Source organism: Rhinopithecus bieti, unplaced genomic scaffold (genome assembly GCF_001698545.2).
Source record: "Rhinopithecus bieti isolate Rb0 unplaced genomic scaffold, ASM169854v2 scaffold_1295, whole genome shotgun sequence".
Taxonomy (NCBI): Eukaryota; Metazoa; Chordata; class Mammalia; order Primates; family Cercopithecidae; genus Rhinopithecus; species Rhinopithecus bieti.
Genome location: NW_016803880.1, coordinates 4,884,859 through 4,902,132, shown reverse-complemented (window position 1 = coordinate 4,902,132; position 17,274 = coordinate 4,884,859). Strand labels below are relative to the sequence as shown.

At 36.5% G+C, this 17,274-nt stretch overlaps 1 protein-coding gene across 1 annotated transcript in view; it reads left to right on the top strand.

Annotated features, from left to right (window-relative positions):
* GABPA (GA binding protein transcription factor subunit alpha) overlaps positions 1 to 17,274 on the top strand; it is a 38,403-nt gene that overhangs the window by 7,876 nt on the left and 13,253 nt on the right. Inside the window, exons 3-6 of the mRNA XM_017855978.1 lie at positions 1,538 to 1,682; positions 5,340 to 5,424; positions 8,193 to 8,438; positions 14,144 to 14,338. Coding sequence (XP_017711467.1) covers positions 1,538 to 1,682; positions 5,340 to 5,424; positions 8,193 to 8,438; positions 14,144 to 14,338 — 671 coding nt within the window. The remainder of the gene's footprint in view (positions 1 to 1,537; positions 1,683 to 5,339; positions 5,425 to 8,192; positions 8,439 to 14,143; positions 14,339 to 17,274) is intronic.

The window sequence follows — 17,274 nt, the reverse complement described above, 5'->3', positions numbered from 1 at the left end:
AAAAAAAAAAAAAAAAAAAAAAAGTGACATCTGAATCTCAAGAATAATTGTTACAAAAAAAGAAAAAGCTGGCCTGGCACAGTGGCTCATGCCTGTAATCCCAGCACTTTGGGACACCAAGGCAGGTGGATCACGAGGTCAAGAGATCGAGACCATCCTGGCCAACGTGATGAAACCCCGTCTCTACTAAAATACAAAATTAGCTGAGCGTGGTGGCACACGCTTATAGTCCCAGCTACTCGGGAGGCTGAGGCAGGAGAATTACTTGAACCCAGGAGGTGGAGGTTGTAGTGAGCCTAGATTGCGCCACTGCACCCCAGCCGGGCGACAGAGCAAGACTCCATCTCAAAAAAAAAAAAAAAAACACAGCAACCTACCATGGCTATAGCTGAAGACTTTGGTAAAAGGCTTACTTAAGATTTTTTTTTTTAACCTTAAAAAATAACAATAGTGTATTAGTATTTTAAATAAGCTTGTTTTAATCATGAAGAGTCTATTTTATAAATTTTAAATGTTTTAAGTCAGGTGCGATGGCACACACCTGTAGTCCCAGCAACTTGGGTGGCTGAGGCAGGAAGATCACTTGAGCTCAGGAGTTTGAGGCTGGCCTGGTGTGAACATAGGGAGACTGTCTCTAAAATTAAAATATAAATAAATGTTTTAGAAAAAAATTTTAAGTTATGTACATTCATTGACTATCATGTATATATCTCATTTTACTTGTAATTTATGTGAAAACTCAACAGATTTTAATGCATGCTGTTTTGACAATCACAAATGAGATTTAAATTATGTTTAAATTAAACATGTTGGAATACTTAATTGAATTCCACATTCACCAATTCAGCAAATATTACTTAGTGTTTGTCTTCTACTTGGCCCTATGTAAGGATTTGTAAGAGATTTATAGGATTGCTTACCAAAGATTTTAACCCTTTTGAATTCGAAGTGTGAAATAACATGAAAGAGCACTAAGACAGTTTTAGGAAGAGTATAAACTTTTAGGAAGAGTATAAACTTTTTTGAACATGGAGCTGTCCTGATTACAACCAGTTGTGTTCATATTAAATTAAAGGGAAAGTCTTTTATTTAACTTAATCTATTTTTATATCTTTATATTTTTATTTATGTGGGGAAGGGAAATTGACTAGTAGAGATGGCATACAGATTTTGAGGAGACAATGTGTCTTCCTTTCTGGGTCTAAAATTCTTCAAAATAACTTGAAAATATAATGCAAATGGAAACATAATGTATGTGCAATATTTATATGTGTACACATACACACATATGTATGTACATACATAATCAGGCGTATTTACAAGGATGCTTTAAATTTCAAGCTAGCATTTCTCTATGAAATTCAGTGTTCATTTTGGCAATACTAGTTGGGGATGAGCCTACCACAGTATCTATGTAGAAATGACTTTTCAAAGACCAGAAATGTGTTTTGGTTTGGGATTATGTTTTTAGCATATTGTTACTTTGAAATCCAGGCTAAAAAATATAACTGTTAGCACTTACATCTTTAACATTTAGCATTGTAGAACAAACCTACGCACCAGCTGAATGTGTAAGCCAGGCCATAGACATCAATGAACCAATAGGCAATTTAAAGAAACTGCTAGAACCAAGACTACAGTGTTCTTTGGATGCTCATGAAATTTGCCTGCAAGATATCCAGGTAATTTTATTTTGTAAATTTTATTGCAACATTTTAGTCTGCATAGGAATATTTTTTTTGTTAGCCTTTTCTTTATAGCTATAGACTTTATCTCTGTAAGAAGATTTGATTGGTATTACTGTAAAATTTAAGTGTTTAGAAATAAGGTTTTAAGCAAAATTGTCTCCATTTAAAATTATATTTTAAAATTTAGTACTAAAACAAATGAAACATTTTTTACTTTTCACAAATATAAAATGAGAAGTTTAAATAAATTAGAATCAAAGCTTAAATATAAGTAGTAATAGTAGGGAGCACATTGACTTTTGAAACTGAAGTGTATTTCTAGCCAGCTTCTAACTTCTCAAACATATGATTTAACTAAATGATTTCCACATTTCCCTTTTACCTTTATTTTCTCTGACAGTAGGTTTTGGATAAGAATTTAAATATTAACTGATAGGTCCTGGAATTTATTGTAAAAGGATTTTACTCATGGTAGTATTATAATATGTTATGTCTGAAACATATTCCGAGTTATATTTTGCAGTGTGTTTTCAAGATAGGTAGTACTTTTATGTATAAAAGGTAGCAGCTTAAATAGAATTGCCCAGTTTTCCATGACCTTTCTTAAACATATGATTAAATACATACTAGAGTTTCACACTTTTTCTTTTTTGTTATTTTTGAAATGGAGCCTCATTCTGTCATCCAGGCTTTAGTGCACTGGTGCAATTTCAGGTCACTGCAACCTCCACTTCCCAGGTTCATACCATTCTCCTGCCTCAGCCTCCCGAGTAGCTGGGACTACAGGCCGATGCCTCCACACCTGGCTAATTTTTGTAATTTTAGTAGACAGGGGGTTTTGCTATGTTGGCCAGGCTGGTCTTGAACTCCTGACCTCAAGTGATCCGTCCGCCTTGGCCTCCCAAAGTGCTGGGATTATAGGTGTGAGCCAGCGCACTTGGCTGAGTTTTATACTATTTTTATATTAACTTAGATTAATGTATATTGTGTCATCTTTTGGATGGTTCTTTACTCTTTCCCCTGCCTGTCTTGTGATATGGGTATTCCTTATATTACAGAACTTTTGTGTTAGTTTTTTAAAAATTCAAATCATCATATGCTGCTGCTATTTTTAATAAAATACTGTTGTACAGTAAGTTGAAATGTTTTAACAAAATTTGTGCATTTTATTTGCCTTTTAACCATACTTTAATCTTTTCATTTCAATATAAATCTAGTGATTGGTGGTGGGTAGGGATGATAGAGTGCCCTAAAACTAGGGAATGTGGGATGGTCTAGTAATTTTACAATTTTAGGATTTAAAGTTTTTTTCTCTTAATGACAGGATGAATTAACTTAGTCTTTTTGGAAGACTACCTCCCGTTTAATATCTGTTAATGTTAAATGTGAAATACCTGACGGTTCCACTTCAGCAAATTATTCCTACAGAAATGCTCACCTGGGTGGGTAAAGGTATATGCATGAAGATGTTCATGGCTTTGCAAAAACTGAAAACACCTCAAATGTTCCAAAAATGAGATTTGATATATTAGTTCCATAGAATAGAATTTGAGTTAGCTATTAAAAACTGGTGAACTTGAGCTATGTGGGCAAGGTATGTTGAGTGAAAAAAAATACTTGCAAAACAGTCTAATTCTCTCATGTAATCTTCACATCAGTCTTTGAAATCAGCATATTACTAGTCACATTCTGCAGATGTAGAAACAGATTTAAAGAGGTTAAATAATGTGCCCAGTGTATGGCTACAAAGGGGTATACTGGAATTTGAATCCAGACCTCTGTGACTCCAGAACTCTCTTCACTTGTTTGAGGCAAAAAAACAAAAAACTTTTTTAAAGGTTTATAGTGAATATAACTTGGTGTCACTGGACTTTGCCTGGTTTGCTCATATGTAAAATAAAGGGGAATCTGGACTTAATCTCTTAGTTGTCTTTCAGCTATAACATTTATTGCTTTCAATACTTGACCTATCCAAAATGAAAGTATGGCCTGCAGATTACCCAACCTCTTCCAGGTTCTCAGTAAATATTAGTTGGATAAATGGTAATATTTATAATTCATATTGTCATAGAATTCAGGGCTAGCTTTGGATCTAAGGGCATTTTGCGTTACTCCTTGACCCCCTTTCCTCCTTAAAAAGGATATAAGGACCGCCACTTCTATTCTTCATGTCATGCAAACATACATTTGAATCACAAGTCTTGCTGCTTATGGTAATGCTCTTATATTTTCAGATGTGGTCTACTTGAAAGCTGAGGGAACAACGGCTAAGTTGCACTTTTTTGAAGAATGTTAACACAAGATCAAATACCAGGCTTGAGTTTTGTCCTTGTTCTGGCTTTTAGTGAACTTGCTAACATGTTCAATACCTGAGCGCTTATACTTTCAGAGTTACATTTGCCATAGCTTCTAGTGGATAATACCAGCGTCCACCAGACAAGGAGAAAAAACTTGACCTTAAGACAATTTTTAATGAAATGTATATTAATGGATGAAACTGTCATATTTAATCTATCTGTCTACAAGATTACACAGTCTCTTTTTTTTTTTTTTTTTTTTTTTTTTTGAGATGGAGTCTCGCTCTATCGCCCAGGCAGAGTGCAGTGGCACTCACTGCAACCTCCACCTCCCAGGTCCAAGCGATTCTCATGCTTCCGCCTCCCAAGTAGCTGGGATTACAGGCGTGCGCCACCACTCCTGGCTAATTTTTGTATTTGTGTATAGACAGGGTTTTACCATGTTGCCCAGGCTGGTCTTGAACTTCAGACCTCAGGTGATCCACTTGGCTTGGACTCCCAAAGTGCTGGGATTACAAGTGTGAGCCACCACGCCCAGCCCTACACAGTTTGTCTTATCCCCTGTTCAAGTTAGATTCATAGTCATTTGTCATGTGTTTGTGCCATGACGACACCATCAGGTTAATTATTGGGATTGAGAGTAGAACTGCAGCTATATGACATGCAGACACAGTTATAAATTATGCAAGATGATTATAACGGAAGCCTGTCTATAAGCTGATTACAGAAAGTGTCTGGAAGTCAGAATTAACATCAATTTGCCATCGTGTGAAATGCATTCATTATAAGGATATATGAAGGAAAAAACACTAATACTGAAATGATATAGAATTAGGATTCAAGATATTCATAGCAAGGTTAGGTAGTAAGGTCATAAGTGCTTTAATTTTATTAACTTTATGATGAGAGATTTAGAGTAAACCCTTATCTTCAATATGTAGCGCTGGTTACAAGGCAGATATGGCAAGAATATGTTAATATATTTAGATAAATTATCACCACTAATTAAACACTCTTATTCATGACAGGTATAGCATACTTTAAATACATTTCAGAATGAATAATTGACTTTTGGAATTATTTAAAATCCCAAACTAGACTCCAGAGATAGAGAAAACTGACATGACAAATTTGGTGGTATGCTGTCCTGAATTACTTTCGCAGTAGTGAAAATATTTTAAATTTTGGCAAAGAATTAAATATGACAAGCTAGATAATGTATTCTTATAATTTAATTAGTATGTTCAGTAATTAAGTTCTTTTTGGTACATCAATTTATTCTAAACCAAAGGCAAGGGACTTAATCTAATGATTGCACTAAAATAATCTTACTCATTTTGTCATCCATGGTTAGCTGGATCCAGAACGAAGTTTATTTGACCAAGGAGTAAAAACAGATGGAACTGTACAGCTTAGTGTACAGGTAATTTCTTACCAAGGTAAGTTACTTTTCGTGATAGTTATTTAAAATTTTAGCTCATGTTTTTCTGATATAATTTGTAAGTCTTAAGTGTTTTAGATCGTTGCCTAAATTACTTGATATAACAGCCAAATATTCATTATTCATGCTTTGGGTTTAGTAGTTGTATTTGACAGGGTGAAACAGATAGTATAATACATTCTACCTAGTTTAATCATAAAAGGATATATTATATGGTAGTAAATAGCAGAATCACAGAGAGTGTTGGAAGTCAGCAGGTTCCAGCTGACTTCCTAAGAGTACCTCAGTCACACTGCAGAACTGGACTGCTAAGGAAGCTGCTGCCCTGCCATGATCTGGAAAATACAACACCTGGAAGCTACCATGGTGGCTGTCACTTTAACCATGTTGCCTTTATAGTGATCCACACTAGTCAAAAAAATAGATGTCTGCTGGCTGTGGGGGTGCACACCTGTAATCCTACCACTTTGGGAGGCCAAGGTGGGTGGATCATTTGAGGTCAGGAGTTTGAGAACAGCCTGGCCAACATGGTGAAACCCCATCTCTACTAAAAATACAAAATAAGGTGGGTGTGGTGGCACATGCCTGTAATCCCAGCTACTTGGGAGGCTAAGACAGGAAAATCACTTGAACCCAGGAAGTGGAGGTTGCAGTGAGCAGAGATTGTGTCACTACACTCCCTCTTGGGCAACAAGAGCAAAACTCTGTCTCAGTCAGTCAGTCAATCAATAAAAAAAATAGATGGCATAGGCCTCAACGGTCCCCAACCTTTTTTGGCACCAGGGACCAGTTTCACAGAAGACAATTTTTCCATGGATTGGGGCAGGGGAATTCAAGCGCATGACATTTATCATGGGCTTTGTATCTATCATTACTACATTGTAGTATATAATGATATACAACGCACCATAATGTAGAATCAGTGGGAGCCTTGAGCTTGTTTCCCTGCAACTAGACAGTTTCATCTGGAGGTGATGGGAGACAGTGACAAGAGTATCAGGCATTAAATTCTCGTAAGGAGCACGCAACCTAGATACTTCACATGTGCAGCTCACAATAGGGTTTGCACTCCTGTGAGAATCTAATGCTGCCAGTGATCTGACAAGAAGTAGAGCTCAAGCGGTAATGTGAGCGATAGGGAGCAGCTGTAAATACAGATGAAGCTTCATCCACTTGCCTGCCTGTCACCTCCTGTTGTATGGTCTGTGGCCTGGGTTTTGGGGACCCCTGATCTGCCTGCTTGCCCCCTCTTAGCTCATTTCCAAATAGAAGGCTTATACCAGTGATTCTAAAGCCTAAATCACACCTGGAACCCTAGCTGCAAAGAAATCCAGTCTGTACAGTTTAGCATAGAGAGAAAAATTTGTAATAGACATAGAATCATCCAGTCAGCCTTATTCATTACAGTATTTTACTAAACTTGTATAAATACCCAAGTTAGAAAAGAAAATTAGGAAACTATTTTTGGTAGGTTGAATTTTAGCTTTTAAAATTTAGAATAATGTCATCTCTGAACATATATTGTTCACAATTACGTTTCACAAACCATGTTTTCTTCAGACTCTGAAAATGGTAGTTACGTACTTCTGATCCTTAATTCCCTCAGGATTGATTATTGGGAACAGGAAATAAATTAGTAGTCTTTATCTTTAAAAGCCTGGTGACCTATTGATGCAAGTGTGTTTAAGAAGAGTTTACTTAAAGCCATAATCATGTGAAATTTAGATGAAGGATTAGGAAATAGATTTTAAGAAAAAATACTTTTGATTCTGATTATTTTATCATGTATATTTGAGAAGTGATTCTCTTTATACCACCTGAGAATGATAGTAGTAGTTTCTTGCAATACTGGTTTTCACAGAAGATCAAAGTTGAGTTGTGCTTTTTCTTTAAACTGTACTTTGATTGAATTTTGATACAGATTGTAATAGATTCAGTAAGGAACAGAAGCAGTTATATGATATGGTAGTGTCTTAGAGCTGTCATTTTAGTCTGAGGTTATTTCATAAAGGGCTAATTCCATTTTGAATAGATAAATAATAGTATGTCTTAGAGTACTGCACACATACTGAAATAACTGCTTTTATGGCGTAATTTCTTAATTATAATTTCTGAAACAGGTTTCAATGTTTTGATTCTGGATAGTTGAGGAGCCTTTGTATTAATAAATTATTTATCTTTGTCTTTTCCATAGGAATTACAATTCTTAACACCTTTATACTAGGAGCTTAAAATATTCAGGATTTGGGTTTTCTTCATCTAATTTAAAATGAAAATTAGAATTTAATGGTAAATTTAATATAGCAAATTTGGCATCGTTTTAACACATCTACTTTGTCCTTTAAAAGAAAACTGAGTCAGTAAATAATAATTTTAATTTGTTTAGAAGGATTTTTTAAAATTCCAAGGATAGGTAGCTGCTCGTTTATACTCTGCATAGTCTAATTTTATTTTGTTTCATATTGGTAATTTTATTTTATTTATTTTATTGTATGAACGGGTACTTTTTTTCTAATGATGTTTATAGATAGGGTTTGTGTGTGTCTTATGTTTTACAAAATTATTTTAAACTTGTAGAAAAGTTGCAAGACTAGTAAAATAATTCTTGAATATTCTTCACCCAGATTCCCCAAATGTTAACTTTTACTACATTTGCTTTATTCGGTGTAGTTTTTCTCTACCATTTGGGAACATAAAAACTAAATTATGTTTTGGTGACTTCTTTGTTTTCATTTAGATTCATAATTTTTTTTATCCACTGTTAAGGAATTGAACCAAAGTTAAACATCCTTGAAATTGTTAAACCTGCGGACACTGTTGAGGTTGTTATTGATCCAGATGCTCACCATGCTGAATCAGAAGCACATCTTGTTGAAGAAGCTCAAGTGATAACTCTTGATGGCACAAAACACATCACAACCATTTCAGATGAAACTTCAGAACAAGTGACAAGATGGGCTGCTGCACTGGAAGGCTATAGGAAAGAACAAGAACGCCTTGGGATACCCTATGGTAATGAAATACATAATTCTATATTGGGTAGAACAGTAGGAATTAAGCTTGACATAGAAGAGACTAGGGTAAGTTATAATCTATTTTACATGTAATGTTATTAGAATGAATGTTGATTTTCTTATCTCTCTCTTTTTTAATTGTAACGCACATTTAAGCTCATATGGTGGACAAATTCAGTCCTGCGTGCCGGAAATACAAAAAAGTCTAAAAAATTTCTGCTCTTAGGGTGTTGAGAGTGTAGTTGAAGAGAGAGAAGATAGATGAAAAGAGATAATTGCTGTACAAGGTAACATGTTTTTAAACTGTTAGTAACTGTTATAGAAGAAGCATGCTATTGGAATCTCAAAGGGATCATAGTTGCCCTGAGGGAAAGTTGAAAAGAGTTTATTATAATTAAGATACTATTGGGCAGAGAAAGACATTTAAGACAGGAAGTGTTATATGCAAAGCTTAGACCTCCGGGTATGCATGAGTAGTGAGAAAATTGAGTGGTTAAGGAGTTACTCTGTAGCATTACAGAACTGTTTTGATTGATGAAAATAATTGAAAAATGAATATAGTGGTGGTATATGGTGTAAGTTGGAACAGGTAGAGACTGAGTGAAGGGAAAACAGGAGCATATTATTATAATTATGGCTAGATGATAGGTGGTTTCTTTGGGAGTAGAAAGGAAAAAGTAGATGAAAACAGTGATAGGACTGAGAAGATTGACAGATTTGATGAGAGTAGAGAGGGAAGATACAAGTATTGATCTAACTTCTCAAGCTTCATCTTGGTGACTGAAACAGTAATAATCTTGATAAAAATTGGTTCCATCATCATTACATGTTTATTGAACACTACCATATGCCAGGCACCATGTTAAATGCTGGGCTTAATTAAGATGGTGCACTAGAAAGAGCATGCCTTCAATAGCCCAGTTGGGGAGGTAGAGAAGTCTGGTATAGGAAATGTTTTTTTCAAGAGAAGGTGGATAGCACTTGATTTTGAGGTGAAAGTTTATATTCAGCTGGAGGTAGCCAGAAAATGGTTTCAGTTATATAAGATTTGGGCTGGAGACAAAGATGTTATATGAAACTCATTCACATTGAATTTGTATTTGAAGCTATAAAAGTCTACGTAGTCCCTGATGAAGAGCAAGGAATGGAAAAGAACACACAACTAAAGCATATACCCTAGACCCTATAAACATTTAGGATTGGAGAAAAGGGAGACAAGAAATAACTGAAGAGACAAAAAGAAAGAAATGACTTATATGTATAGTGTCACTGAAATTGAGGGGAGAGTTTGGATGGTCAGGACTCTCAGATGCTGCTGAGAAAGTCAAAGAATGCTGACTGATATCTCTTAAATTTGATGATCAGAGGATCATTCTTAAATTTAGACAAAAGTAACTAGAGTTGGTGAGACAAAACAGAATTATAAGAAATAGACATCTTAGAAGTGGGGGCGGATAGGAAGAATGCTGGGGTAACAAATAAATACTATTGATCATCCAGGAGTTGGTGGGGACCTCAGTGTATTTGTAAATGAAACAGTATTGTCGGGTTTTTTGTCCTTTTTTTATTTTTTATTTTTAGAGACAAGGTTGTACCTGGGTTTTACCTGGGGAGCAGTGCTGATGACAGAAAGGCTGTATTATAGAACTGCTGTTTTCCCTAAGACATTTTTTTCTTTCTTTAAACCAAACCTAAAAGATACGCAATAAATGATAGAGCTTACCCATGGAACTGAAAGAGAGCTACGGAACCAGACAGCTAGTGTAGAATTTCAGTCTCTCCCTCTACTGCCCAGGACTGTAGACACTCATCACGTGTGAGCACTTGAAGTGTCCCTGGTCAAAATTAAGATGTGTTATAAATGTAAAATACCCATTAAAAGAAAGAATGTAAAATCTTTTTTAATTTTTCATATTAATTACCGGTTGAAATAACATTTGGAACATCAAGTTAAAATAAATTCATTATTAAGATGTATTTCACCAACTTTTTAAATGTAACTATTAGAAAATTTAAAATTACATAATAGTCTGCATTATATTTCTGTTGGACAGCCCTGATCTTGATAATTGTCGCCTTTAGTTCTGGATGTTCTTACTGCATTCTTTTGATAAATACCCCTGTGTTCTTTTTTCTGGAACTCCTGTTGAATCTCTTGAGTTGATCTGCTGCATCTTTTTTCTTGTTTATTTTTCATCTTTCCTATCTGCACTACTTTCTGCCAGATTTTCTTGTCTTTATAATATAACCTATCTGATTTTTAATTTACAATGGCTCTTCGTTTTTGTTTGTTCCTTTCTGTAGCATTCTGATCTTATATTGCCAATATCATGTTTTCTCCTACTTCTCTGAGTATATTGATTATAGTTTTAACTTTTAAAAAGCTTTACTGCAGTATTTCTGTTTCTTGTGGATTCTGCTTTTCTTGTGGTTTTTGTTTGTGTTGTTTTAACCTCTCTCAAATATCTAATTATTTTTGCTCATCTTTTCACATTTAAGAATTAATCACTTTAGGCCGGGTGTGGTGGCTCACGCCTGTAATCCCAGCACTTTGGGAGGCTGAGGCAGGTGGGTCCCTTGAGGCCAGGAGTTTGAGACCAGCCTGGCCAACATGGTGAAACCCTGTTTCTACTAAAAATATAAAAATTAGCTGGGCATGGTGGCGCATGCCTGTAATCCCAGCTACTTGGGAGACGGAGGCACGAGAATCTCTTGAACCTGGGAGGCGGAGGTTGCAGTGAGCTGAAATTGCACCACTGAACTCTAGCCTGGGCAACACAGTGAGATTCCGTCTCGAAAAAAAAAATAAGAGTAAATAACTTTAAAGCTAATTAATGTGAAGTTCTGAAGGATTTGATAACTATACGCTGATAAAATGAGGCATTGGCTATTTCATTAAAAGAATTTCAGGCCAGGTGTGGTGGCTCATGCCTGTAATCCCAGCACGTTGAGAGGCTGAGGTAGGAGGGTTTCTTGAGGCTAAGAGTTTGAGACCAGCCTGGGCTATATAGCCAGACTGTCTCCACCAAAAAAAAAAAAAATTGCTGGGCGTAGTGGCATACACCAATATCCTGGGAGGCTCAGCTGGGAGAATTGCTTGAGCACTGGAGTCTGAGGCTATAGAGAGCTGTGACGGCACCACTGTACGCCAGCCTGGGTGGCAAAGCAAGACAGTCTCAAAAAAAAGGCAAAGGAATTCTTTTCAAACGTATCAGTATTTATAGATCTTTTTGCAGATACCTGTCAGCAGAAGATAGGGGTGAGCATTTGGGATCGGTGTGTATGTGAATACTGTGTTTTGGAACTGGAAAAGGAAGTGGAGCAGAGAGGACATAGAGACGGTCTCACTCTTCAGTTTATAGGATTTTATTACTGAGAATTGTTCTCTCGGTGTCTGTTCATTTCATGTCTCTCCCCATATATTAATAAATGTTTTCCCAGTGTCCACATGTGTGGGGTACACCCATTTAACTGGCACCCCAAATGAAAGAGAGACCCTGAAGTTTCTAACCACACCATCTACTTTAAATCAGTCTCCTCGTTTTCAGCTTTAAGCCTCTGATGCTACTCAGAACCACCACGACTTGAACCAGTGAACAGGGTTCTGCGAGCAGGAATTCTCTCACTTCTTACTGGTATCCTCCTTGGCAAACATTTCAGGTCATAGTTTCCCCCCCCTCCCCCGCCAAATCGATTACCACTCTGTTTATTGTCTTCAAAACATTAGATTAAATCTCTCATCCATGCCTGTCGCTTTGTACTCATGTTCCTATGATTTTACATCCTTAAAAAATTCCTTTACTGTTGTTTCACTTGAGTCTGAGAGAAAAGAGGCAGAACATGGGTGGCCAATTAGTTATGTTAAACTAGAAGTCCTGATACTTGAAAAAACAAATCAGACAAATTATATTTTTCTGTGAGTTTTATTTTTTAAATTTTATGTAAAATTATCTTTTTCTTTTAAAAGAGGTGTGATTTAGGATAGCTTTTCTAATTTAACTCTGCTTCTGTTGTTTTCCATTAGTATAGTATTCACAGATAAGGCAACTTTCTTTTTCAGTTCTTGTCGACTTTTACCTGGGCCTTCTCCTCCTCTTCCTTTTCCTTGGCGTCCCTCTGCCGCTCACTTCTAATTCCACTCTGCCAGTTTCTCCTTATTGTGGGCCATTCTCCTGGAAGTGGTTCTTGGCTCAGTTTGAAAAACACCCAGGTGATACATTGCTTCAGCACTTTAAATCTTAACACAGACTGCGGCTATTGGATTGGGCAAAACTGCTTTTTAGCGTTGCTTTCATCTTGTCCTGTTGTACTTCCAATGCATGCTTCTTGGCTGTGCTCAGGCTTTCCTGTGATCAGAGTGGGTCACATTTCTCTTGCTTCCCTTTGCTTTCTCCTGCACACAAGCTAAGACCATGGAGGTCTTATAACTCTTACTGCTTTGTCTTTACTCTCTTGTATCTTGAAGTCCATGAAGATATCTTGTCACCTGGTTTTATGTAAATGTTTGTGGGTTTTTGGTTTTGTCCTCTAGTCACTTTTTTTATGTTTATGTGTACATTCAGAAAAATTAAAAAACCTTTGCCATCATCTTCCTAGAATCCTCCCTTAACTTCTTTGTGGAAAAATTTAATAATATATCTTCTATGGCTATTAATCCTGTATTCTTTGAAGCTAGGGCACCTCTGTTCCTTTAGTCTCAAATGGAATAGTTTCAGTTTCAATAGGACTTTGCCTCTTTGAGTAACTTTTATAAAATTCTTATGTTTGATTTATTTTCACTATAATTTGCCCTCGATACCTAAATGTTGTTTTTTTCCTACTTTTCTTATTGAATAGCATTTATTTATTGGGTATATAAGCAATATTATTTGAATAAATCATCTTCTTGAAGCGGGAGTACCAGAACCAAAACTAATTTAGCTAATATGTATTAAACTTACACAGATAGAATTTTCTGTTAGGTGCAGGTGATACAGCAATGTAATAGTTATAGATATTGGCCATATTTTTTTATTTATGAATTCAATTAGATAGTAAAAAGTCATAGGGAAAAGGAAATTATTTGGTTATACTCTTTAAGATTAAAAAAGTGTATGAGCAAGGCACTGTTAGGTTCTAAAGATATAATGATTTACAGGACACATTTATATTTCTTAGTGTGTTGTGAGGGAACAGCTGAGTAAAACAGGCTATTACCCTGTTTGTTTATTTATTGGAAATGCATCATAAGGGTAAATGCAGGAGCGGCCAGCTTTTTACAGGAAGGAAAAGGGAGGAAAAAGGATGTGGTTCATATTTTGGAGAATAAAGAATCCCCTTTTGATTTTTTTTCAATGCAACTGCAAATTTTTTAAAACTTGGATAATTTAGTTTATTCTCTCCAGAATAATCTCATATTTTATTCTTTCATTTGACCCACTGGAGAGCAATTTTGCATTTTGTTTTTCTTAATACAGTTCCAACTGAGGTTGAACCAAGTGACTCCATCAGAAATTTAGATTACGAAATTGAAAAGGAGCTGAGGAGAAAATTACAACATAAATTTTGTTTTGTTTTGTTTTGTTTTTTGCTTCATATAATGTTTACCTCACATACTTAGGGAAAGAAAACATCTGTGTGTATGTGTGTGTATTAACAAGTTAACTGCAGATTTACACAGTATCTAAAATGGAACTAGGCTAAAGTTAATGTTTTTCTTTCTAGATCCCATACAGTGGTCCACAGACCAAGTCCTGCATTGGGTGGTTTGGGTAATGAAGGAATTCAGCATGACCGATATAGACCTCACAACACTCAACATTTCAGGGAGAGAATTATGTAGTCTCAACCAAGAAGATTTTTTTCAGCGGGTTCCTCGGGGAGAAATTCTCTGGAGTCATCTGGAACTTCTCCGAAAATGTATGAAATTACAGTTACTTCTTTACATTGTAATTTAAGCTGAATTTTATTTCCTTATAACTTGTTTTCATCTTAATTGTTTATTGATAATGATAAGTAATAAGCAGTAATAATTAACATTTATTTACTGTATAATGCTATGCTGAAAGCTCTATATGTTATCTCATTTAATTCCTATAGTAATACCACAAATCATTACTTTGCTTATTCTTTAGATAGGAAAGTGAGGCTTTGAGAGCCCCACAAAGTCACAGCTAGGAAGTGGCAGAGCCAGGATTCAAGCCCAGGCTAACATTAGAATCCAAGTTCTTAAATCAGGTGCTGTGCCCTACACTCAGCCCTCTTCATATATTCTATTTGTTGCCTTCTGTTTGATCAGCTCTTAGATTTACTGCTCATCTAGAAACTGAAGAGATCATTTGTTTACAGGTGGCTTCCTTCCCATTCTCTTCATTATTGATGAGATTAAATCTTTGTTCAAGTCTTTATAATTAACTGAATAGGGTCTTAAGAGGGAAGGAAGTGTATGCAACCACCTTTTTGAATTGGAAGCCACCGGTTATAAGTTTTTCCACTTACAACTTACAAGGCTTCAGACATTATGTATGATTCAGTGACCATATAAAGAAATTGGACCAGCAATTTGGGAGAATGAGACAGGCAGATCACTTGAGGTTAGAAGTTCGAGACCAGCCTGGCCAACATGGTGAAACCCCGTCTCCACTAAAAATACAAAAAAATAGCTGGGCAAGTTGCTGTGTGCCTGTAGTCCCACCTACTTGGGAGGTTGAGGCAAAAGGATAGCCTGAACCTGAAAGGCGGAGGTTGCAGTGAGCTGAGACCGCGCCACTACACTCCAGCATGGGTGACAGAGCAAGAGTCTCAATTGGAAAAAAAACAGAGAGAGAAATTTGGAAACGACTTGGCTGTCCAAGAAAACAAGGCACAAATATAAATTATTTTTGCTTGAATATTAATCCATCTTATATTTCAGTGACTGTTAAGACACCGAATCAAGCAACCCATTCCTTGACAGTTTTGCATATCAGAAATGCTAGCCGGACCCACATATTTTTCAGAACACATGAATACAACAAACTCTTGACTTTGCTTTTGTATCAGTTATGGATGAAAATGTTAATGATAGCATTTTGTTCTATTATATATCCAGTAATGGGAGAGCTCTGGTGGAGGGATTTTCCACCTTAATTCAATGCTTGCAGTTTTCACTCAAGGTGCTTTCTCTGGCCGCGTGCAGTGGCTCACTCCTGTCACCCCAGCACTTTGGGAGTCTGGGGCGGCTGGATCACTTGAGGTCAGGAGTTGAAAGTGCTTTCTCTGCTGGTGAATAAGAAATGAGCTCTGGAGAGAGGCATTTCCTCATTGTTTATAATTTTATTCTTGTAAAGATTCGCTCAGATTTTAAGTATCTATGATACTAAAAGACTTAGTACATTCATTGTATTTGCAGCATTTATTTCCAGTGTCTGTTCTTATTAGATAAATAAGTTGAATGTCCTGGTTGAAGCTTTGTCATTGGTTTCACAGATTTCCTTCCATGCAGAGGTTTTGAAATGAATAAGGTAAATTCTGAATTGTGAAACATGTGAGTCATGTTTATTGAAACACTTTCTTGTAAGAAATCTCAAGAACACAACAAGGATAATGCATAGATGATAGTTTCATTTTTCCCAAATCCACATTTTTTCCAGTCTCTCCCAGGTCAGCTCTTCGTTGTGGCTGTCTCTTTCTACTTCTCTTATTGCGTCTCAAACTTTAAAGTTCATTCATAGGTTTTTCCTAGAACAGAAGTCAAGGTGTCTTGTGTATCTTTCCATTTCCATGCAGTTGAACGAGTCTTCTTCAGAAAAGCTCTGCTCTGGAACCGTTGCTTTGTCTTTTAAAGCAACAAAGTCCCACAGCCTAGATGAGTGTCTCACGGAATTTCTTGGTGATCCAGCCATGGTTCTTCACTCTGCCCGGGCAGGGAAATCCCATCTGGCTTGGAAATGTAGTGCTCAGTTCAGAATTGAGAGATGGGCAGGATGATGTATAAGGGTATTTCTAACAGACTTTCTAGAATTCACAAGTCTCACTTCTCAGAACAGGGTTTTTTGAGCGCAATGCAGTACTCTGGTCCCTTCTGTAGGAGAAGTCTGCAGCCTCTCTGTGAAAGGCACTGATTCTGGGACAGAACCCAGCCTCTATTATCCATCCTCAGTGATCAAGAAGCGGCAGTACTGAAGAAGTAGAGCTCCTTCTTCAGATATTTGTATTAGATTATTCACCTGAGCGGCCACCTGCCTGCAGTCCCCCCTCTGCTGAAACTTCATCCAAGTCCTACTATACGTGGGAGATAATTAGGAAATGTTCCAGTACTACCAGTTCCATGATGTCCTTCTCGGTGTGAATCTCTGTCTTCTGTCACCAAAGGCAAAGGAAGTTCTCAGTTTGCTAAGGGTTTTCTTTAGGAAAAATAATTGTTTTATTCCCGTAGTGTCTAATGTTTCTTCATAAAATGGCTCCATATCCCCCAGGGCTTTGCCTCTCAAGACTGCTTCCTTTGTGCCTAGCAAGGATTTGGGAATTTCAGGGAGGAATATGATATTCAGAGTGCCTGTACTCTGAAGAGATTGGTCTTGGACCAGTCTTTCAAAAACTTTTTTTTTCCCCTCTGTGGTCTGCCTTCTATCTTGAGAGCTTCCAGGAAACAAACCAAACTCCAATCTGAGAATTAGGACTTAGAAAGTGATTTTACAAGTTGATTACAGCTGTGCTGTGTGATGGTGACGCTTTCGTTTGCCTCTTTTGAGGCTGAGTTCCTTTAGTCTTCAAATGAAACGGTTCCTCTTTGAGGAACTTTTATAAAATTCTGAGGAAAATTTACTACAAACATAAGGTACTTTTTTTTTTTTTTTTTTTTTTTTTTTTTTTTT